We start from the raw sequence: 21,678 nt of genomic DNA on the forward strand, positions 1-21,678 counted from the left end.
TTGAAAAAGGGGGCTCAGAGTGGCAGTGATGCCTCTGCCGTGTCAGAATGCCCTGAGCAGAGCCAAGTTGGTTCTTCTTTGAGTCAGATGCTGGACCAAGGAACTCTAGAGACCTTTCCCAGCTTGAGCCTTTCTGTGGTTTTATCCACACATACAAAAGCCATACCCATTCGTTTTCTGCCTGCCTTGGATTGGATGGAGACTGTGGTGCTGCTGTTGGCAAGTTTTTTTTTTTATTAGAAAAAATAAAGGAGTAAAACTTCAGTGAGCTAAAACATTGAATTGTTTTGAATTCCTATTTCTTTATAGGCTGTTGAGATTATGTGCTTTTCCTGTACTGGGTTTGTCAGGGACGCTGAAGTGTTTTGGCAGCATTGTTCTGGTTAGGAAGGTTTCTATATTGACAGCAATTAATTCTAACATGATTTTTTTTTTTCAGGATAAAGAGGCATTGCAACAGCAGCAGTACAATAACCTGATCCAGATCTCTGCTCTGCAGTCTAAGCTGGATGAAGCAAGGCACCGAGTGCCAGTGGATGGCAGTTCTGCCCCTGTGCTGAAGGAGCAGCTACAGGCAGAGCAGGAAGCACTTCAGGCCAAGGAGAGAGAGGTGAGAGCTTTAGTAGAGTCCTGCAGACTCTTGAGTTGCTCTTGTAATTGCATAAATATTTTGTACACACTTATAGCTGTGAATTTAATTCATTCAAAACCCGAATGATTTAATGTGTTAATAAATGTGCCTTCTTACCCAGAATTCTCTGTGCTTTGGCCTTAACTAACCTTCCTTTTTCTTACTTTGTTTTGTATTCATCTCCTTTCCCACTGGAAACTGTCTTGTGATGGTTCTCATCACCTTTGAGACTGATCAGTATCAGTTGTAAACTGATTTCCCTTTCCTTCCAAAGTTGAAGTGGAGTAGAAGGTAGACAGCTTTTTGTTTGACTTTGAGAATGAGGGATAGCTCTTGTCACATTATTTGGAACTTCTATTGGATTTACATGCACGGATGCATACAAAACCCTGCTGTATGTTTACATTATTATTATTATTATTACATAATTATTATAATATCTATGATAGAGAAACATCCGGTCCAGTTCAGGATGTGCAAAGAAGAAAAATGGGATGATCCTCCAGTCAATTGTACACCATTCTTTCAAGAGCAGTAAGATAATAAAAATTGATTTCTTACAGATGGGATTTCCATGTCTCTTATGAAGTTTAACTTCAATAGTCAGATTCCCAAAGCCCCTATACCTTGCTACCCATTATGGCAAGAGATGATAAAACCTGTGGATGGCAAAATCACACTGCTTCCACTGCTCTTTCAAACACAGGAATATGTGGTTATTGACTCATCTGTTTGATGTCTCTTACTGGGATTGGCACTTCAAGGCTAATTTTTGTCTTCTGGGAGGAGGAGAATGGTGTTTATGTTAACTGCTTGTGATTAAGTTGCACATCCAATGCTAATATGTCTCCTATTGTTACTGCAAACTACATCAGTCAAGCCTTGGTTGTTCACAGTACTGGTTAACATATCTCATGTGAGCAGTTAGATTTTTTTTTTTTTTTAAAGAAAATGGAAACCCACCTTTGCAGTACTTTGGTTTTACAGATGCGGAGCTGGAACACAAGTTTCTCACTCTGTTTTTATGTCTCAGGTATTCCATTAGTTTAGGTTGATTAGAGTTTAAATCATAGAAATTGCTTAAGTTACTTGTCATTAAGTAAGACAATGAATGAACTTTTATCTTTTCTACTTAAATAAGAGGACTTAATTGAAACAACTATGCATTTTCTTCTTTTTTTTAGATTGCAAGCTTGCTAGACCAACTACACCAATATAAAGATAACTTGAGCAGTAAAAACGAGGAGATATTGCAGCTGAACTTGCAGTTAGAGATACAAAAAAACCTTAGCACTTCCAGCATCAGCCAGCTTCAGGTAGAGAATGCACACTTGAAGGTAGGTTTCCTTAGCTCTAGCGTGCACTGGCTAAAATGTCAGAAACCTTCTATCTTGAATGTTATAGTCATCATCTCATGATGTTGTAAACAGATAATTGATTTGTTTCTCTTGCCAGGGGAATATTGCATTACTGTTACAAGACTAATGCTGGGTATTTTAGAACCAAAGCCCACCAATATTCTAGATTCATACTTGTAGCATTATCTTCTACATTTGATTTAAATCAGAAGCTTGGGTAATTTTCTGGGTTGTGGCAGTCTAATCTGGTGGTACAAACTCAAATAAAATAGCTGTAGTTGTGTTCCTGAGTTCTTCAATGTTATAGTACAGAGGAGAATGTTTAAATAAAGCCCCTAGTTCTGTTCTGCCATTAGGTTGAGAGAGGAAGTCAGTCCTTTCTAATGAGATTGTTGCTTTTCCTGGACAGGAGGATCTAACAAAACTTCATGTGCAGCAAAGTCAGAACCTGGGTATTAATGATTCCTCAGCTTTGTCATTCCCACAAGCACTACTTGAAGAAAAGAATCAAGAAATCGATCACTTGAATGAGCAGATGAAGAGACTCCAGCTTCAGCTACAGAATGCTCTCGAGAATAAAGTAAGAGTGCTTACTGTATGTTCATTGCTTGATTTTTGGGGGGAAGCAAGGTGAGCAGAATCTTCTGGTAAATGAAATCTGTTTGATAACTCTCTTAGGAAAGTAGAGATTATTTTGAGTAGCTACCAGCTGAAGCGTGCAGTTCTTCCTGGTGTTGAACGTGTGATTCAGAAGAAAAATGTAAACTCTATGTGCAATAGTAATTGTGTCTACATGCAGTAATATTCAGTCATTACCCTTTTGCTTAGGTTGTGGAAGACCAAAAATCTGAAATTGAAGAACTCAAATCACTGGTCGAGCACCTTCGCGTTGACCAGGAGAGGCTGCGTAAGGACAAGGATGAAGAGGTAGAGCAACTCCATGGAGTAATTGAGAAGCTTCAAAAAGAACTGGCACAGTTTGGACCAGTTTGTCATGAAGATAGTGACAACCAAGATGACTTCTATCAGGTTGCATTGGGAAAGCCAGTGGAAAACCTTCAGAATGAGTTGAAGAAGGGACTGGTGGATTGTCAGGATGATCCCGATCCAAACGGAAGCAGTGCATCACTACTCTCCAAAGTGAGAGAACTTCAGGAGGAACTGGAGCTTGTCTCAGCTGCTAGACAAACTCTGCAGCAGCAACTGGAAGAGAAGGAACTGCAGTTCAAAATGGAAGTGGAAATTCTGGAGAAAAAATGCCAACAGTTGCGAGAGTCATCAGAGCAGTATGTTGCAGAGCTAACCTCTCTGAGAATCCAGCATGAGGCACTTCAGGAAGAATACAGCCTTTCCCAGACACGTTTGTCTCAGAGAGAGGTTGAAACAAAGATAACTGAATCTCGAGTTCAAGAACTTGAAGATACTGTGAGAGAAAAGGAAGCAAATATTCTAGAGAAGGAGATGCAGATTAAGACAATGGCTGATCAAAAAGAAGCTGACACCACCGAGCTGCAGTATTTAACAGAAAAGGCAGCAGAGCTGCAAACTGAGTTGGAAAAGAGAGATGCAAGTCAGGCACAAGATGTTTATAGTCTTCAATTAGAAGTTTCTAGACTGGATTTCCAGGTGCAAGCACTGAATCAGAAAGAAGTAGCTTATTTGAGAGAAATCAAGGAACTACAAGGTAGCACTGCAAAACTGAAAGATCAAATCAAGGCCCATATGGAAGAGCTTGAAGCCTTACGATCGGAAAGAGCTGAAGTTTCGCAGTTGGAGTCACACCAGCTAAAGGAGCAACTAGGTCACAAAGGGACTAACTTTCTCAAGCCATTCTGCCAGAGAGAAAGAAAAGGAGTAGTCCTTAAAAAGGGAATGGAGGAATTAGAAGAACTGGAAGCAAATAATGATCAGTCATTCCCAGTACTGGCTTCCCCTACTGCTAAACTGGTATATGATTTGTTTCTTAATAGTATTTTTTTGTTGTATAAAGCCTTATAGTTTATCCTTCTGTGTGCTGTAAGAAAGGGAGAAGGTGAATACTGTGACATAAGGATGGCTGTGGTGAGTCAGTTGAAGGGTCTGTCTGTCTCTGTCCTTTCTCCAGCAATAGCTACAAATGGATGCCTGGAAGGGCTAAGAATAGGGCAAGCACCCACAGAAACCTTATCCAGCTTTTCTGAGCTGATGTGGTTTTGACCATGGATCCTAAGGTATGTTTTGGGTGTAGATTACAAGGAGATGGCAGTGGGGGAGCTGCAGGGGGCCCAGGGCTGCTCCATGCTGAGCACAGCTATGTCTACCACAGGACACAGTCAAGCCCACTATCCATATATGTGGCACTGCCTGAAAAAACATATTTCAGAGACCAAAATGCTGGACAGGCAGTGAGGAGTAAGGGGGGAAAAAAAGTGTGAGAAAGAGCCCATGGAAAAGACTATGCTAGAGCAGAGGTAGAAGCAAGAGGAGTTTGGGATCAATGAACAAGCCTGGGAGAAAAGGTGGGAGGGAGCTCTCTCAGTATTTGTCTTTGTTTCTTGCCATCCAGCTGCATTTGAGTGGCAATAGATTACATACGTATTCCTCAAATACAATCTGTTTTGCCTGTGAGAGTAGTTAGTAGGTGATATCCTTTTCTTTTCTCCATCCATGAGCTCTTTCCATCATATTTTTTCCCTCCTGTTCTGTTGAGGAGGGAGACTGAGAGCGCAGCTGCAAGCCAACCAAGGTCAACCCACCCTGACCTACCAAGACTGTGTTTGCCATCCTTTATGGCTGTATTGGAGAACTACCTGAAAATACTTCATGTCTCTTTTTTTTTTTTTTTTTTTTTGTTTTGTTTTGTTTTTGGTTGTTTTTTTTTTTTAGAAATCTGTGACTCTTTCTTGTAATTATTCTGAATCTTTCCTAGAACCATTTGCTCCAAATAACCTGATCTTATTAAACTCAATCACTCAATTTTAGAGAGCAGTAGGACCCAGGTGACCCTTTTTTCAAAGAGCTGTCATGCACTGACTTACCGTCTTTTAAGGCTGGCTTATAGAGGTGATAAGTGTTAGTAAGAGGGCTTGTATGAAAAAAGAGTTTGAGTGCTTATGTGGATTTTGGGGGTCCCGATTGGCAGTATGATATGGATATAAACATTCAAGGTAGTTGACTTATTTAAAGAAATTATAGGATAAGTACCATGTAAAATGATGTGTTAATTCTTAAAGCAGAATGAAGAGTGTAGCTGTGCAAAATGTGACCATTCCTGGTGCTTGTATTTTTATCTGCCTAGAAGTTCTAGTTTGCATCAGTGCTATTTGCCTGGGGGATACTGTACATTCAGGGTCTGTCCTAGAAATCCCTCAGGAAAAGGAAACAGGTGGGAAGAGTGTTGAATGACCTATGCAGACTGATATACTTCAGACCACTGAATGTGTCTGTACAAGGCAGCAGACTTCTGTCTGATGGCTACTGGACCATGTTGCTTATACAGGTAGGGATTGTTAGATCCCCGTTTAAGGAACACAAGGAACTTAGGGTTCAGTGAAGAGAGAGCTGGTAAAATTTTGAGGGACATAACGCTTTGCTGGAATTCTGAGGGCAGTTAAATGATTTAAAAATAATTTTTCGAGTAGAAAATGTCTTAAAATGAAAGCTGGAGGAGCAGTGAGAAGAGGGAAGTACTTGCAGCCAGCACTAGGCTTAAAATAGGCTAGGACTTAGCTAAGAGGGATGATTAACACAAAAGGATTAAGGTGATGGTCTAAGATGAGAGAGAAAACAATTATTCACTGTATCTGACAATGCAAGAGGTATGGAGGATGAAATTAAATTTCCATGTTGACAGGTTTAAAATAAACTAAAATATCTTCTCAAATAGTGCATCATTTAGACTCAGCCACAGAATTGAAGAGGTCAAAATTTTAGCTTAAAATTACTTAGATGAAGCGCCTGAAGGAAAAAAATCACCCAATTTTAAAAGATCTTTTTTAAACACATTTCTCAGCTTGTAAAATCATATTCAAATTCCGTTAAACAGTTAATATGTGTTATTTCATTGTAGGAAAAAGATGTTCTGTTTGACTTGACAACTCACAGCACAAATCCAAAAACTCAGATTAAGCAATCACAAGAAAACATCTTGCTTCAGGAGTTGGACGTGATCTACAGCTCTGAAGAGGATCAAGATTTGAAAAAGCATTGCCAGCAAATGCTGGAAATGCGTCAAACGCCTGACTCTCCAAAACACAATTTGGACATAGACAAAGACATTTCAAAAGACTTTCAGAATTTAGTTGCAAGTATGTGTTCCTGGGGCTCGCCTGAAATCATGAGAAAACAAGATTCAAGCATGGAACTTCAACCAGTGCTTCACCTGACGCCCTTTTCAGAAGTTGAAAACACGAATTTTGAAATTATGCACACAAGGTCATCCCTGCAAGGAGATAATTCTGTATCACTGGGATATTCTAGGCTGGCTGACAATGGCAGTGGGGATGCAGTGGTGGGAGTAGACAGAAAATCTCCAGCTTTCTCTGAAAGCAGCTATTCTGTTGATGATGACGAAGACATGCGGAAGAAGATTTTAGTAAGTGTTATTTCAAGTCTGGTTTAATTCTTATTAAACAAGACTGCTCAGCTCTGTCCCCCTGGGGTCCTTGATGGGCCATTGGCTCCAAGGAGTAGAAACCTACACAGTGTTGGGGGTGTTGTTGTAGTAATGTTGTTAATTCCTCTCTTACTGTGATAATAACTGATAAACTTGATAAAGTTTATCAACTTGATAAAGTGTGATAACACTTCATGTACCAGAATCGAGCTAAAACCTGTAAAACCTTTGCTACCACAGTACTCAGTGTACTGAAACAGCTCCCCACTTACAAATATCTGTTGTTGAGTGTTAGCAGAGTCTCTTTCAAAATTGGAGAATAGAGGGATTTTTTTTAATGGAAATATTTTATATATTATGTATGTGTATATATATATATTTATATACTGTCTATATCCTGTGATTTCACAGGAAAATAAAGTCTGTACTTAAGAAAATTTATTTTCAGTTGTATATTTTTGTGCCTTGCTTTTGAGGGGCAATTAAATGTAAATACATGTCTGTTTCTTAAGACTGTTAAAAGAGGGAAAAATTGGGATGGAATGGCTTCCAGAGAGCACCAGGGTTGCATTCATCGTGGTATTTGCTATTTCTAATATTATGATCAAGTAGGCATTTGCTAAGATCTGCACTAGTAACAAAGTTATCATGAATGCAGAAAACAACAGCTGGACTCAGAAAACTAAATAAATGTGAAAATTTTATTTCCAAGCAGATGAGAGAGGCTGATAATCTGACTTTAACCCCTTCTGATTTACAAGATGATGTAAGATCAAGAGCATCTGTGATGAGCAGTGGATGTGGCAGCAGTAAGTTTAACTTTGTAGATTCCTTTCACCATATGTTAACTTTATTATAAAAACATTATGTTTTTCCTCTTTCTCCCATTTTCTTTTACTTTTAGGTCTCTTATTGGAAAGCTGTGCCTCTGGCAGGGTGTTCTTTGTTTAGAAACATTTGTATATTTGTGCCTGCTTTTACCTTCTCATCTTTATATACTGAAAAGGGGGCAGGGGGCTTGAGTCCTGATTTTTAACTACAACACTTTGTCTGGTGCTAAACACAACTTCTTGCCTTTTAACTTGTTTAAGTTAGTTAAAATCTTAACCAACCAACTTGATCTGACCCTGCATTCAGACTGGGAGAAGATATCATGGTTATTTTGCGAGTGGTTGTTCTGGTTTCAGGTTCTTTTCATATTTATAAAACTTGTGGGCGTGGGGGGGTTGTCTGTTCCTTCAGATGCCAGCTCAAATTTGGCAGCTAAACTAAAGCAGGAGCTCCAAACATCAGACCACCTAGATGCCAGTGTCATGTCTTATCTCCGGTACTGTGGAGCGTTCCCAGATATTATGGAATCAATGACAGAGAAGGAAGTACTTTCACCACAGCTGAAGGTAATGTATGATTAATACAAGCAGAGCAGCAGATTAAAACTGGACAGCGAAAATGAAGTGCTAACAGGAAAGGGAGCTGGCTGCTACATTTACACTGAAAACCGCTCTGTAATGCTTTAAAGTTTGATTTGGTTATGGTTCTTGAGTCATTTTTCATCTCTTGTGGCAAAATTACTGGCATTTGCTTGTGCTTGCTGCAACTGAACTAGTTTTGTTAGGACAGCACTGGTGATGTTTCAGAATGTGGTGGTTCAAGGGCTGGTTGATCTGTTTTATGGGTTTGTCTTGGAGGCTTCATAGATAGCTGTTTCAGGAGCAACCATAGCTAGCTGAGATCATACTGCCCTGCCTGTTCTTGTCATTCTGATGTGATGGAGAGCTGTGGAAACACCTTTGCAAGGTGTGGAGGGATATTTCAGAGTCAGTTCAAGGAGCATGAGGAATACACAGAAGACTGAGCAGTGAGTGCTCACTCTAGACAGAAAGGCAAGCTGAGGAAAGTGTGTGCCTGGCATTCTTTGGTTTGGTGAACAAGCTGAACAAGCTCTCAGCCATTCCAAAAATTCCCGCTGTGGAAAGGGAGAAATTCTCACCTATGAAGCTGATAAGTGCAGTAGGTTATAGTGAGTTCTTGAGTAATAAGAAACTAGAAGAAATACACTTCCTAGAAAGTGAGTGCTGCCTCCTAATACACTTAGCAGGTTCTTGCAGCTTGCTCAGCACAGTGTAGGAAGATTTGTGCAGTGCAGTAAGGCAGTGCAGGGGCAAGGCAAGCCTGAATTCAAACTAACTTCAACTGACTGACACAAAACTCCCAGGATGAAGGAGACTGGGCCTTCATCGCTGCTCGAGTCAGAAGGAGGAACCTTCCCCTGCCCTCTGCAGGGGCCCTTCATAACAGACATGATGTTCTAGGGTTGGAGAAGGAAGAGCATGTGGAGTAACTGGAGTGATCCAGGAAAAGCCAACCATGCAAAGCTGGTGCAACCACCCGCTGGCATTAGAACCAGCGCTACCAGAAAAGCACATAAGGTGTTTATTAATTGGAGATTCCTTACTGAGAGGCACTGAAGCACCCAGTGAGGGCCGTGGGGCACTGGCACAGTTTGTGCAGGGAGGTGGTAGATCCCTAGAAGCATTCAAAATTAGGTTGGATGGGGCTTTGAGCAAACTGAACTAATAGAAGATGTCCCCTGTGCCCCTGGCAGGGGAGGTGGACTAGATATGGTCTTTAAAGGTCCCTTCTAACTGAAAACCATTCTATGATTCTGTATCTAAAAAAATAATAATTCTGTAAAACGTAGTAACAGATTTATTTTTTTATTTAGTTTCTTTTATGGATCATCAATCTAGACTTTACTGGCTGTAAGATCTGAGTGCATATTCCAGTACTAAATGTTTTGTTTAAACTCTTTACTTGTGCTTCTGATGTTATTGTTCACTAAAGGTTCTATTGGTTCTTGAAGTAATCACTATTTTGGTTCCAGTGATGGAAAAGCAACTCAAGTTGGCTCAAAAGTTAAGTCATTCGAATAAGTGCAAGGAAAGAATATCAAGAGTTAAAGAAAAGTACTCTATGTTGTTGTTGTTGTTAAAGTGAGTAGCAGTGAGGAACAGCTTCACATGGAAGCTGGCATATTTCTAATGAGATGTGTGTAAGAAAAGGACCTAGATCTCCAGTGACCTTCCTTGAAAAGAGGCCAGGAAACATCTGTGCATGATGTAATAGTTTGTGAAGAGGGAATTTATTTAAAATATATTATTTGGCCTGACAGTGTCAGAGGAAACAATTTCCACTGTGTAAATTATTAAAACTGATTATTTTGGGAGATGTTATTTGTACATAATTGGCTAAATTAAGCCAAAGTTGTCTAAATACATAATTCAGTTTTCTGGGGGTTTAGCTACATGGCTTCAGACTCAACAGAATTTCATTTATTCCCAGGAAGGTTAGCTAAATAGTTCAGAAACAACACAGTGAAAGTACAGCCCTCTGGCATAATTGTATATTAATAATTTATGCTTAATTGCATATTGGTGTGTTGATGTACACAGCCACCTTATTTTTGTAGTGCTATCCCATTCTGTTCTTACACTCTCTCAGGATGCTGATGCCTGTTTCCATCTCTGGTTTGTTTGTTTTGGTTTTTTTTTACCTTCTCAGACTGTGCTGAAGATGGTATACGAGGAGAGCCGCAAAATATTGGCTTTGTCAGAAGGTCCCTTTGGTTTCAGGGAGCTGAAGGACGTTCCTCAGACCCAAGCGGCGGTGGAGGGCTGGCGGAAGGAGGGCTTAGCCCTGCTGGATGCAATACAGTCCCTGAGGGATTACCTTGGCAAGGTGGCAGAGAGAGGAGACAAGGTATGGCAATCAAATATCCTTTAAAGCAGGGTAACCTGTTTTTTTATATATAGAAATGTATATTGTTATGAGGTTTGTGTGTGTGTGTGTTAGGAGTAAGGGACTCTTTTCCTTTCTGAGACTCAAACAGTACTCTTTAAACACTTTTGGTCTGCTGAAGTTAACAGGTATACTCTTACACAGTAAAGGTATGAAAGACACTGGGTTAGAGATTGAGAGAGATGCCATTTAAAAAAGAATTATTTTAACAGGAAACTTCAGGTGTTGCTGCTGACTGGAGAGGAGAACTTCTGCAAGCAGTACAGAGCGTGTTTGAGAAGGAGAGAAGCGTGTTGCAAATTGACTTGAAGTCTCACTTCTCCAATCCTGCATCTGGTGATGCAGGTTCATTAATGGGAAAACCGGAGTATATAATGAAACAGCAAGTAAGAAAATCTCTTAAAGTGTTCTGCCCATAAATCACTTCTTTATTCCCTGTTATTTCTTTTAAAGTTGTGGGTTTTGGTTTTTTTTATTGCTTCTGTTGTTAAATCTTATCTTGTGTATTAAAACAGATGGTGTGGGATCAATAGGCTTTTAGAGTCTCTGTTTTCGTACCATTTTTCCCAGACTTTGCACATTGTGCTACAAAGCCTATTGGTTATTTTAGCTGACTTCAGAAAGACTGGAATAGTGAGTAAGAAATATTTGACAGAATTCTTTCCTTCCCTCCCGTTTATCTAGAACTTCACAGACCTCTCTTGCCAAGGATATATATCGAACTAATTCCGAGTCTGGGATTTTTTTTGCTGATAATATTTAGTTTTTAGGTTGTGGCCAGATAGTCTGTAGTAACTGTTATGTATTAAACAATGTAAAGCAAGTGAAGTGGGGGTTTTCTTACATAATGTTAACATTTTTGAATTAATATGAAGCATAAACTTTATACAGTGCTTTTGTATAAAACTTGTACTGCTGCTGGAACCCTTTCCTTAGAGTTTATCTTTGCAGAACACATGGAAATAGCCTTGTGGATTGAACAGGCCTTGGTTTGTTTCCAGGAGGAGCAGAGGCAGATGGTTGTAGAGCACCTTTTCTCCTCGGACCGGAATAGCTTGCTCTCGGAAATCCAGGACCTCCGAGCTCAGCTCCGCATGACACACCTGCAGAACCAGGAGAAGCTCCAGCAGTTACAGGAAACTCTTACCAATGCAGAAGATCATGGGAACAAACAGGAGCACCACCTTCGGAGGAAAGGTAACTCTTATTATCTGTCTGCTGTGTCAGTTCTTTCTGACTTCTGCGTCAGTTCCTTTTTGCCTTGAAGGTAAAAAGCAAAAAAAGATGTTTTGCAAAGAAGCAGGTGCTGTACAGTTCTACAGTTTTACTAATGCACTCAGGTTGCTACGATGTGAGCAGAGGAAGGGATTTTTCTTTCTAATATCAGTAGTAAAGACAAATCTGTGAAAAGCAAAGACAAAGCCAGGCAGAGAGGGACCTGGGAGTTTGGATTGACAGGAAGCTGAACAGGAGCCAGCAGTGTGCCCAGGTGGCCAAGAAGGCCAGTGGCATCCTGGCCTGTATCAGGAACAGTGTGGCCAACAGGTCCAAGGAAGTGATTCTTCCCCTGGCCTCAGCACTGGTGAGGCCACACCTGGAGTGCTGTGTCCAGTTCTGGGCCCCTCAGTTCAGGAAGGACATTTTGGTGCTGGAGCAGGTCCAGCGGAGAGCAACGAGGCTAGTGAAGGGACTCGAGCACAAGTCCTATGAGGAGAGGCTGAGGGAGCTGGGGCTGTTCAGCCTGGAGAAGAGGAGGCTCAGGGGAGACCTCCTCACTCTCTCCAGCTCCCTGAAAGGAGGTTGTAGCCAGGTGGGGGTTGGTCTCTTTTCCCAGGCAACGATCAGCAAAACAAGAGGGCTCGATCTTAAGCTGTGCCGGGGAGGTTTAGGTTAGATATTAGAAAGAATTTCTTTCCAGAGAGGGTGGTCAGCCATTGGAATGGGCTGCCCAGGGAAGTGGTGGATTCTCCGTCCCTGGAGGTTTTTAAGACAAGACTGGATGTGGCACTTGGTGCCATGGTCTAGTAACCGCAGCGGTAGTGGATTAAGGGTTGGACTTGATGATCTTGAAGGTCCCTTCCAACCCAGCTGAATCTATGATTCTATGAAACTTTAAAATAGCCTGAAGCAATAGAAGCCTGTATGCAAGTAGTGCATACAGGAAAAAACCCAGCAAGGACAGTAAAATACCCCTGTTTGTTTTCAGGAAATTGTTTATATATATGTTTGCTAGTATGGAATCACAGAATCATTTAGGTGGGATAAGGCCGTTAAGGTCGTGGAGTCCAGTCATAAACTTAACACTGCCAAGCCCACCCCTAAACCATGTGCCTGACTAAATAAGCAAGCCTGGTTTTCACTGCAGGTTCCCTTTAGATAATAAAGAAACCAAATGCAAGTGTCCTTGATCAAATAAACATATCTCTTCAAAGCAAAGCACTGCTTTTTCCTTGTTTTTGCTTTTTCCTTTACTATCATTCAGCATTCAGCCACTTAAAAACTTATTAATACCAACACATGCACTGTCCAATAGAGGGAATTCTCTGGAAATCCAGAAGTTTATTGCTAATTTTGTTTACAATAAACATATTTACATTACATAATACTGCAGACATAGGTACATTCATTATTTTTTAAATACTTATCAAATGACAACCTCCAAATTTGGGGAAAGTTGTTTCTAGTACTGAACAGAGCTGGCAAAAGATAGGTTTTATTTAGTGACTCGTGTCATAAAATAGGTCTGTAAGTGGATAGGTTTGCTTGGGGTTTAGAACCCATTAGTAACAGGTTACTTACAGTATATCACAATCATAGAGTCATAGTCTCACACAGCTTTCATGTTCTGCTCGCTTTGCTTGGTCCATTAGCAGCAGAGCTGCAGTGTGTTTGTGCATCTTTCCTTTCATGTTTTGAAAGAAATTAATTCCCCAGACAAGTACACTTTAATACAGCTGACTTTCCCCCCCCCCCCATTTGAATTAGTGTGACATAATATTGTCAATTTATCTATAATATAAGTAAGTGTTAATGTTTTCTTGTCCTAGTTGAATTATTGGAATATAAGCTTCAGCAGGAAAGATCTATTGTAAGTGACTTGCAGAGCACTCTCTCCGAAGAGCAGAAAAGAGCCTCTGGAACATGTGATCTCCTGAACCAAGAAAAAGCAGCCCTGAAATCAGCACTTCATGAAAGTAAGCAAGAGAATGAAAGGTTGCAGAAATCCCTGGAAGAGCTTCAGAGGGAAATAAATCAGTTACGGTGAGAAGTAGATTTATTAATTTATTTGATTTATCAGCAGGTCTGAGAGAGCTTTGTAGTAATTGGACACACAAATGGCTTAACACTTGGAAACATAGGGAGGAAAACTAACCTCTCTCACTTTTCTGGGATATGTTTTCTTTACTAGCTTCTGTCATCCCTGGGTATGTTTCCTTCCCCACTCCCTTCCTAGTGTATGCCAATGTTTTTCTTTCCTCTCACAGGACAACAGCTTTGCTCTGCCAGGACAAATAACTTCTCCCTATCTTAGCTGTTACTAAATAGAGCAATTCTTCTAACTTGGCTTGCAGGGAGGTAAATGATTTCAGATGCTAAATAGTTACGGCTTGAAAACTGACTCTCTTTAGAAAGAGCAGAGGCCACCTTCAAGAAACAAGTCAATAGACCAACTCAGAGAAAACAACCCAAAATGTCATGTTGGCAGTTGCTGGTGAAGGATGTTTTGTTCTGAACACAGATATGTCATTTTGAACTTGGCAGTTTTGAACTGGAAAAGAAAGGAAAGGATTTGGCAGCTGCACTTGGAGACTTGCAGGCTGAACAGCTGAAGGAATCTGAGCTCCGAGGTTGGTTTGAAGAACAACAGCGTCAGCACAGGAAAGCAGAGGATGAAAAGACAAAGGCTCTGGAGGTAACGCCCAGTTTCCTTGGGGCATGACGTTAACTAGCAGGTTATTTATGCAATCTTTTTTTTGTTTAGTAACTGTTAACCTCTCCCAAACCTCTTCTGAATGTGCACAGCGCATTTTTTTCACAGAATTAAAGCTTTCATTTACTTTCATTAATTGCACATGCAGAAATAAACCAAAATTGTAAGCCTTTCCCCCCACATCTTCTTAGTGTTTTTCCCTTTCCCATTTTCTGTTTTCAGCTGTTGTGTACTGCCCCTTGCTGAGCAGGGACAGCCAGATTCTGCAACTGTGGAACGACACCCTTAGTTCCAGAGCAAACTTGCCATAAGGGTGTGACGTGTATGATCATTGAGATTATAAAGAAAACCACCCATTGATACATAGGCTTGGCAGAGAGCAACTGGAGCCTTCCCAATATAACATTCATTTTTGGAGGTTAAACAAAGTCTTGTTCCCTTCTAAATTGAACAGAAAACAAGTGAACAGCTTTCTCTCCAAGACTGTGATAGCAATGACTCAGTGCTTTTAAAAAGCCTACAGTGACTGGAAAAGGAAGAAGATTTAACATAAACTATTTTTTAAACTTAAATCCCCAAACTAATCTCTATCAAAGAACTCCAAACAATTCTAATTAAATGTCGCGAGGAAACACAGTTCTGACTTATTTCCTTGTAGCCTGGCTTCTCCCATCCCCTTTCTGGTAGGTGTTTAGGTTTGTGGATGGGTTTTGTTGGGATTTTTGTTATTGCTGCATGGTAGGACATGTTGCTAACATCCTCCATCTTTTTGGGAAGCTGCTCATGCAGGGAGGGCAGAGACCAGGAGAAAAGTGCATTGCCCCAAGGGTAGTTGTACAGCCGATTAGTCTGGCTTTCACAAATCATCTCTTAAAGCCCTGTTATGGAATGGGGCTGCTACCACTTGGCATCTGACCTGGCTTTCTAGGAGAGGAGAGGGAGAGGTGGTGCTGGGAGGGAGAGGCAGGGTAAACCCCCCTCCTAGGACAGCAGTGCTATGTCTGACTGTCTGCAAGTGCCCTGGAACTGCCCCTTCAGTCTCTGCCTTTCCTTCTGAAGAGAGGCTGGCTCCCAAAATGGACCTAGGGATGGATTTTAAACTGAAAGAGGGTAGATTTAGATTAGGAATAAGGAAGAAATTCTTCCCTGTGAGGGTGGTGAGGCCCTGGCACAGGTTGCCCAGAGAAGCTGTGGCTGCCCTATCCCTGGAAGTGTTCAAGGCCAGGTTGGACAGGGCTTGGAGCAACCTGGGCTAGTGGAAGGTGTCCCTGCCCATGGCAGGGGAGTTGGAATGAAATGGTCTTGAAGGTCCCTTGCAACTTAAACCATTCTGTGATTATTTTTGTCAGTCTCTATGCTTTAAAGAGATGGGCTGCAAAATCCCAAGGTTTTACATCTACTCTTACTGCTTAGATTTTTCTTTTTAAAACAACATGAGTTATTGCTGCTTCAGATGTCACTTATTAATGGGACTGAGTGATGCAAAGAATAGTGATTTCCTAATGAGGCTTTTACTAATTGAAGAAGAAATAATGTACTGGCAAATATATTAACATGACAATCTTTGGGTTTGTTACTTGGTGCCAGGTTGCTAATGGGCATTTTTCTGTCACTCATAGTTTTAAATTCATCTTTTAATACCTGAACTACTCTATTGTAAGTCTTGAATATCTTCCTGGTTAAAACAGGAGACTGGAAATTGCCGAATGCCAGCCAGCCCCACAAATGAGTGCTTGTGCTGGAATATTGATGTGTTCTCCCCTGTCCTGCCCAGGAGCTGCAGGCTGCCCTGGACGTGCAGGCGGTGCAGAATCGGCAGCTGGTCGTGTCCTTGGAGCACGAGAAAACAGTGACCGATAATCTCCGCAAGGAGCTGCAGATCGAGCACTCCCGCTGTGAAGCGCTGCTGTCCCAGGAACAGACCAAACTCCAGGAGCTACAGAAAAACTTGGATGCTGAGAAGAACCGTTCATTGGAGCTCCTGGATTCCTTGAACCACGAACGTGTTTTGACAGAGCAGTTGAGCATGAGAGTGAAAGAAGGTGCTTCCTGTCAGCACAGGGAGCTGCTGCTGGAACAAGCCTTCGTCCAAGAGCTCCGAGCCCAGCTGGAAGAAGAGAGGTCCCGGACTGTGGAGCTAGCTGCTCTTATTGAGAAGATGCACCAGAAGGCCATTCAGTCCAAAAGGCAGCTGGAGGCTGAGGTACAGATGTGCTGTGAGGAAACCCAGAAGGAGAGGGAGGTCAGTGACAAACTGCGAGCCACGCTGGAGTCTCTTCAGGCTCAAAAGCAAGAGGTGATCCATTCCTTGGAGGCCCAGAAGGAAAGAGAGGCCAAGATGAAAGCTGACTGGGAACAACTGCAGTCGCTCTTCAAGATGCTGAAAGAGCAAGATAAGCATAAGAAAGAGGAGAGGGAGAGAGAGTGGAGACAGCAGCAACAGACAGAGCTAGAGAAACAGAAGGACTGGCAGAGAGATCAGGAGAGAATGGTGAGAATGTCTGTGTGAGTCTTGCCTTAGATTGAAAAAGCCACCCGTTGGGATTTAGCCCTGTGGATGATGTTCTTTAATTGAAATGTTTCCCTCTGTTAAACAAAGCATTCTGGAAAACGCATTAGATGAGCTCTTTTCCTGCATTTCTCAGTGCTGTTTTCAGGGGGTTGTGTCTGGGTTGTTGACAGAGGTTGATCTTTATATCTTTACCTGTGCTGGGAATTGCTGGTTATTCACAGGTGGAGAAGAATAGGGGTTAAACTATACAGGATGGGACTAAACTGGGTTTCATGCCATTGCCCTTATTTTGAACTGGGCTCCTAATCATGGCTTGTGACAGTATTGGTTTCATCCTTCTAGTTTCTCAGCTCCTTCACTTGTAACAGAGGAGAGAGGTTTGCAGGCTCTGTGGAGACTTGCCAGTAGGAAGGTGGATGGAGTTAATGCCCACTCCAGTGTCATTAAATGGCTTCTTGGTGGCCCCCGAAGGCAGTGCTCTAGGCCTTCCCCCAAAAGCGATCTGTGAGTTATGGAACACCCAGATGGATATGCTGGTTAGGTGTGATGTCTGTGTATGCATAAGATGCAATTAACTACTACTTACTCTGTTCAAATAGCAAAACTTGGAACGGCAGCACCAGAGGGATGAACAAAGAATTAAAGAACTGCAGAAAATGCTGGCAGTATTAGAAGAAAGAGAAAGAAATCCTCCAGCTCCAAACTGTCAGCAAGAGCTGTTGTGTACCTCAAACAAAGATGGGAATGCCAGACAGGCTGTGACAAAAGAAACTGGAAAACCCCATTTGCAGCAGCAGCAACAGCTGGAGAAGATAAGGCAGCAGTTGCTCTTTGTAGCTGTGCATCTGAACGAGTTCATCTATAAAACTCTAGATAAGTGAGTTCATAAAACAGTGGTTTACTTTCCATCCTGCTTCTTAACCTGTGTCGGTCATGGCTGAGAGCCCTGTGCTCTTTTAATTCTTAAAAATTAATGGAACTTGCTAATTTCTGTGTTTTTGGTAGTTTGTGTGATGAACAGTGCATGAGTAAAGCCTCAGAACTTAAAGGTCATCCAGTAGGGAGAAAGAATCAAATGTGCTTTAACATTATTACAAATCAACCTGATACTGAAAAGGTATTTCTTTTTAACAGAACGGTTCACGATTGGTCTGCATCAAATGATGAAGCTGTGGCCTCTTTACTACAGACCTTAAGGGAACTAAAATCAGATTTATTGTCTCCTGCATCTCAGGTAAGGAAAATAGCATGTATTTGTTGATTATCACTAAGGTTTTCTGTATTCTTTGGATTGCAGCACACATGTAAGTTGATTGATAGATAGATAGATAGATAGATTGATTGATTGATTTTCCTCCCTCCCATTTGTTTTTGAATAAAACATTCTGAGGAAAATTCTGGTTTGCCTTGGCAATGGGAAAGAAGGTGTACTCCTGTACTCACACTACCATTCTATTAACAAGTTTTAATATCCGACTCTTGCTGTTTTGTTGTATTCCAGGGTCTGCTTCTGACAGCAATTTTTTCTTAGATATATAGCATGTCCAAGGATCACAAGCCCTGGGATGTGTTGCTGCAGTGTCTTAAGCATCCAGAGACAGTTATTTTTCATCAAAATGTCAAGTACTTTCCAAAAAAGCACAATAGTGGTTTGTCACCTTGGGAGGGCTCTTCTGACTTATATTTGCAGTATTGCAAATATTTTACACAAGCCTAGGGATTATCAAAGACCGAGCTCAGGTCTATTGATACAAAATACATCATGAAAACATAACTTCTAGATTCCATCTGATTCCCCATATAACTTTGCACTTTTATGTCTTTCTCTTGTAATAGACAGAGATCTTTTACCACATTTCAGCCAAAATTTAGGGATTTAGGGCTAACAGTCTTTGGCTTCTGTTTGATTCAGATTTCTATTCTCTCACCTGCTTGATCTCTAGAAAACACAGCTTTGAGAAGGAGTTATGGACTGTCTGATACATGAAGATGGTTTTATAGCTTCTGCCCTCCTGTGCTCTTGTAGCACAAGTCTAATGTGTGACAAGCTGCCTGGGCATGTTGTAACTCTCCCTGTGTCTACCTGCTTACAAAATACAGTAAATATTTTCCTTCTGTCAGCTTTGCAGTCACATAGCTACATAGACTTCTCTGCTCTCTTTTCCGGCTTGGATTTTTTTTTTTCCTCCACAATCACCTTTTCCTTCAGTCTCCTTCCTGAGTATCTCCTTCCTTTAATGTACTGAACCACATGGTCTGGAGACCAAAGGGAATTCACTGCTGTTATCTCTTTGAGTTTTGATAAATGGGGGAATAATGGACAGGGAACCTGGCAGAATGACAGAGTGAAAAATCTCTACCCAAGTGAATATGGAGTCATCTGGTCAATCAGATGCCACGTGGTGCAGTGGATATCAAGTGCATAGATGAACCATGTAGAACTCCTTCAGATATTTCAGCACAACCTTGTTAGGCTGTAATAAGTTGCTAGGAGAAACTGGGCTCAGTTGTGTATACTTCTCTAATGTATAGATTTTATTTCAAGGGATAAAACATTAACTGCCTTAAATTACTTTTATTTCTTTTATGATCTACACCATGCACTGATGTAACTGTTGACCATTACATTTGTAGTTGATACAAAGAGGGTTATGAAGGCAGAACTTTCATGAAGAGTTGGACCTGGAGTCCTGAGTCTCATTCTTACAAGAGATGACTTACCACAAAACTTAATTTCACAGAATCACAGCATGGTTTGAGCTGGAAGAGACCTTAAAGCTCATCTCGTTCTACCCCTTGCCATGGGTGGGGACACCTTCTACTAGACCAGGTTGCTCCAAGCCCCATCCAACCTGGTCTTGAACACTTCTAAGGATGGGGCAGCCACAGCTTCTCTGGGCAACAGTTTCTAAGGATTGAATGTGATTTTTTTTTTAAGAATTTATTTCTGGAGATGCTTCACAGCTTGGTTTTGCTGTATGTACAACTTGTTTTTGCATGTACACAGTCATCTTTCTTCACAACTTCTGTGCTGCCTGTGGATATAGAATAAAGTCAGATGATGTGTTTCCCTTTCGAAAGGTTCAGGAGACTTTAATTAAAGGGAATGGGATCCCTGCAAGGCTGATCAGAGAAGAGATAGCTTGATGAACAAAAATTCCTTACTTCTTAAGAAGGGCTTCTCATGCAGTTCAGTTTCCTATTGTGCTGTTTAACACCTGAATGCCATTGCTGATTTTCAGGCTCATTATTGTTATGTTTTAATTTGTCATAAAGTTGGGGTTTACTCGTTTTGAGATGTTTGATTGTGGAAGTAATGTGCAAAACCCATTGTGGCTCACTTCCTTTTGATTTCTGTTTTAGATCAGATCTACAGGTGATGGTGACTCTGTTCAAGAGCTGGAAAGAGAGGCTTGGCAGCGAGAGAGGAACGTACTGCAGAACGCACTGAAACAGGCTGAATCCCAACTGGCAAAAGCAAATGCTGAAATTGAAAACAAACCAGTGGTAGAAACTTCCAATCCTAAGGTAAAATGATGGGGATGGCCAGAAAAGGGGCTGTCTGGAGCTTGGAGAGCCATCAGTGTCATTTCAGGAGATGTCATTTCAACCTGATTTGCTGGGGATAAAAGGATCTATCAGATGATGGTATTTATCTTTCACTTATTGCTGCAATCTTCAATTGCTGTTTTAAAAAATGATTTTATAGATTAACAGTTTTATGTATCATTTTAAATTAGAAACTTTCCCCATATATACTTCATCAGAGAAGTTCCTTTGGAACTTCCTTGGTGGCAGACAGACTCTTGCACCAAAAGTAACCTGGATCTTTGGACTTTCTACTTGTAAATGAGAGGGAAACTCAGATTTCTTGTCTAAGCATGAAAATAGAAAACACCCATTATTTTTAAACCCCACCCCACTAATCTTAAATACTTTTTAATCTTGGTTGTAATCAAGTCTGATAGGCATCTCTCCCCACATGATTTCTGGCTATTTTTTTTTTGAAGCCCATTTTATTTTCTTTGTTAAAGAGTTAAGCTGTTTTAGAGTTTTGAGTATCACAGTTTTGCTTGAAAGCAGTCAGGACATTTAAGGCAGTCTGGCACTCCAAACTTGAGTGTTCTTTACCTGTGTACAGAATTGTATCAACCTGGATGTTTGACCTGAAGATGGCTTGTTTGTGGCTGGGTTTTTGCAACAGCAGCTGTGACAAAATCAGAAATTTTCCTTTTCTTTCTGCAGTTACAGAGATTATACAGGAAGTACATTCGAGCAGAGAGCTTTAGAAAGGCTCTAGTTTATCAGAAGAAATACCTCTTGCTGCTTCTGGGTGGATTTCAGGACTGTGAGCAGGCAACCCTCTCCCTCATCGCCCGTATGGGGATCTACCCCTCGCCTGCAGACCTGCAGCTCTCTGGGTCCCGGTCCCGGCCTTTCACCAAGTTCAGGTGTGCGGTCAGGGCCATCATCGCCATATCAAGGTAAAGCAAAAACACTCCCTGTCTCTCATACGTGGTGTTTCCTTGGGAATTTCAAAAGTTGATAGCTCCTGTGGCTTGTCCTGCATTAATGTTAAGCAAAAGCAGTCTCCAAAGCCGTTTCAAACATGACTCGTTGTCCGAGTTTGATCCATATTAAACTAAAGATGTATAAAAAAGGTCTTTAAGGTGAAAGAGGGTAGATTTAGATTGGATATTGGGAAGTATTGGGCTGTGAGGGTGGTGAGGCCCTGGCACAGGTTGCCCAGAGAAGCTGTGGCTGCCCTGTCTCTGGAAGTGTCCGAGGCCAGGTTGAAGCAACCTGGCCTAGTGGAAGGTGTCCCTGCCCATGGCAGGGGGTGGAATGAGCTGA

General features: G+C 41.3%; 1 protein-coding gene across 7 annotated transcripts in view; it reads left to right on the forward strand.

Annotated features, from left to right (window-relative positions):
- PCNT (pericentrin) overlaps positions 1-21,678 on the forward strand; it is a 78,326-nt gene that overhangs the window by 50,941 nt on the left and 5,707 nt on the right. For 5 of the 7 annotated variants that reach the window (XM_027751973.2, XM_039381358.1, XM_039381357.1 and 2 more), the window contains 17 exons: positions 440-610; positions 1,816-1,968; positions 2,399-2,569; positions 2,818-3,936; positions 6,038-6,562; positions 7,296-7,392; positions 7,826-7,980; positions 10,145-10,342; positions 10,594-10,767; positions 11,383-11,578; positions 13,429-13,642; positions 14,144-14,294; positions 16,087-16,803; positions 17,424-17,701; positions 17,959-18,058; positions 20,188-20,352; positions 21,070-21,308. In XM_027751973.2, coding sequence (XP_027607774.2) covers positions 440-610; positions 1,816-1,968; positions 2,399-2,569; positions 2,818-3,936; positions 6,038-6,562; positions 7,296-7,392; positions 7,826-7,980; positions 10,145-10,342; positions 10,594-10,767; positions 11,383-11,578; positions 13,429-13,642; positions 14,144-14,294; positions 16,087-16,803; positions 17,424-17,701; positions 17,959-18,058; positions 20,188-20,352; positions 21,070-21,308 — 4,823 coding nt within the window. The remainder of the gene's footprint in view (positions 1-439; positions 611-1,815; positions 1,969-2,398; positions 2,570-2,817; positions 3,937-6,037; positions 6,563-7,295; positions 7,393-7,825; positions 7,981-10,144; positions 10,343-10,593; positions 10,768-11,382; positions 11,579-13,428; positions 13,643-14,143; positions 14,295-16,086; positions 16,804-17,423; positions 17,702-17,958; positions 18,059-20,187; positions 20,353-21,069; positions 21,309-21,678) is intronic. The other 2 variants (XM_027751975.2, XM_027751979.2) reach the window with 1 other exon arrangement.

This window comes from Pipra filicauda, unplaced genomic scaffold (genome assembly GCF_003945595.2).
Source record: "Pipra filicauda isolate LSUMZ 115617 unplaced genomic scaffold, ASM394559v2 scaffold21_size4447388_pilon, whole genome shotgun sequence".
Lineage (NCBI taxonomy): Eukaryota > Metazoa > Chordata > Aves > Passeriformes > Pipridae > Pipra > Pipra filicauda.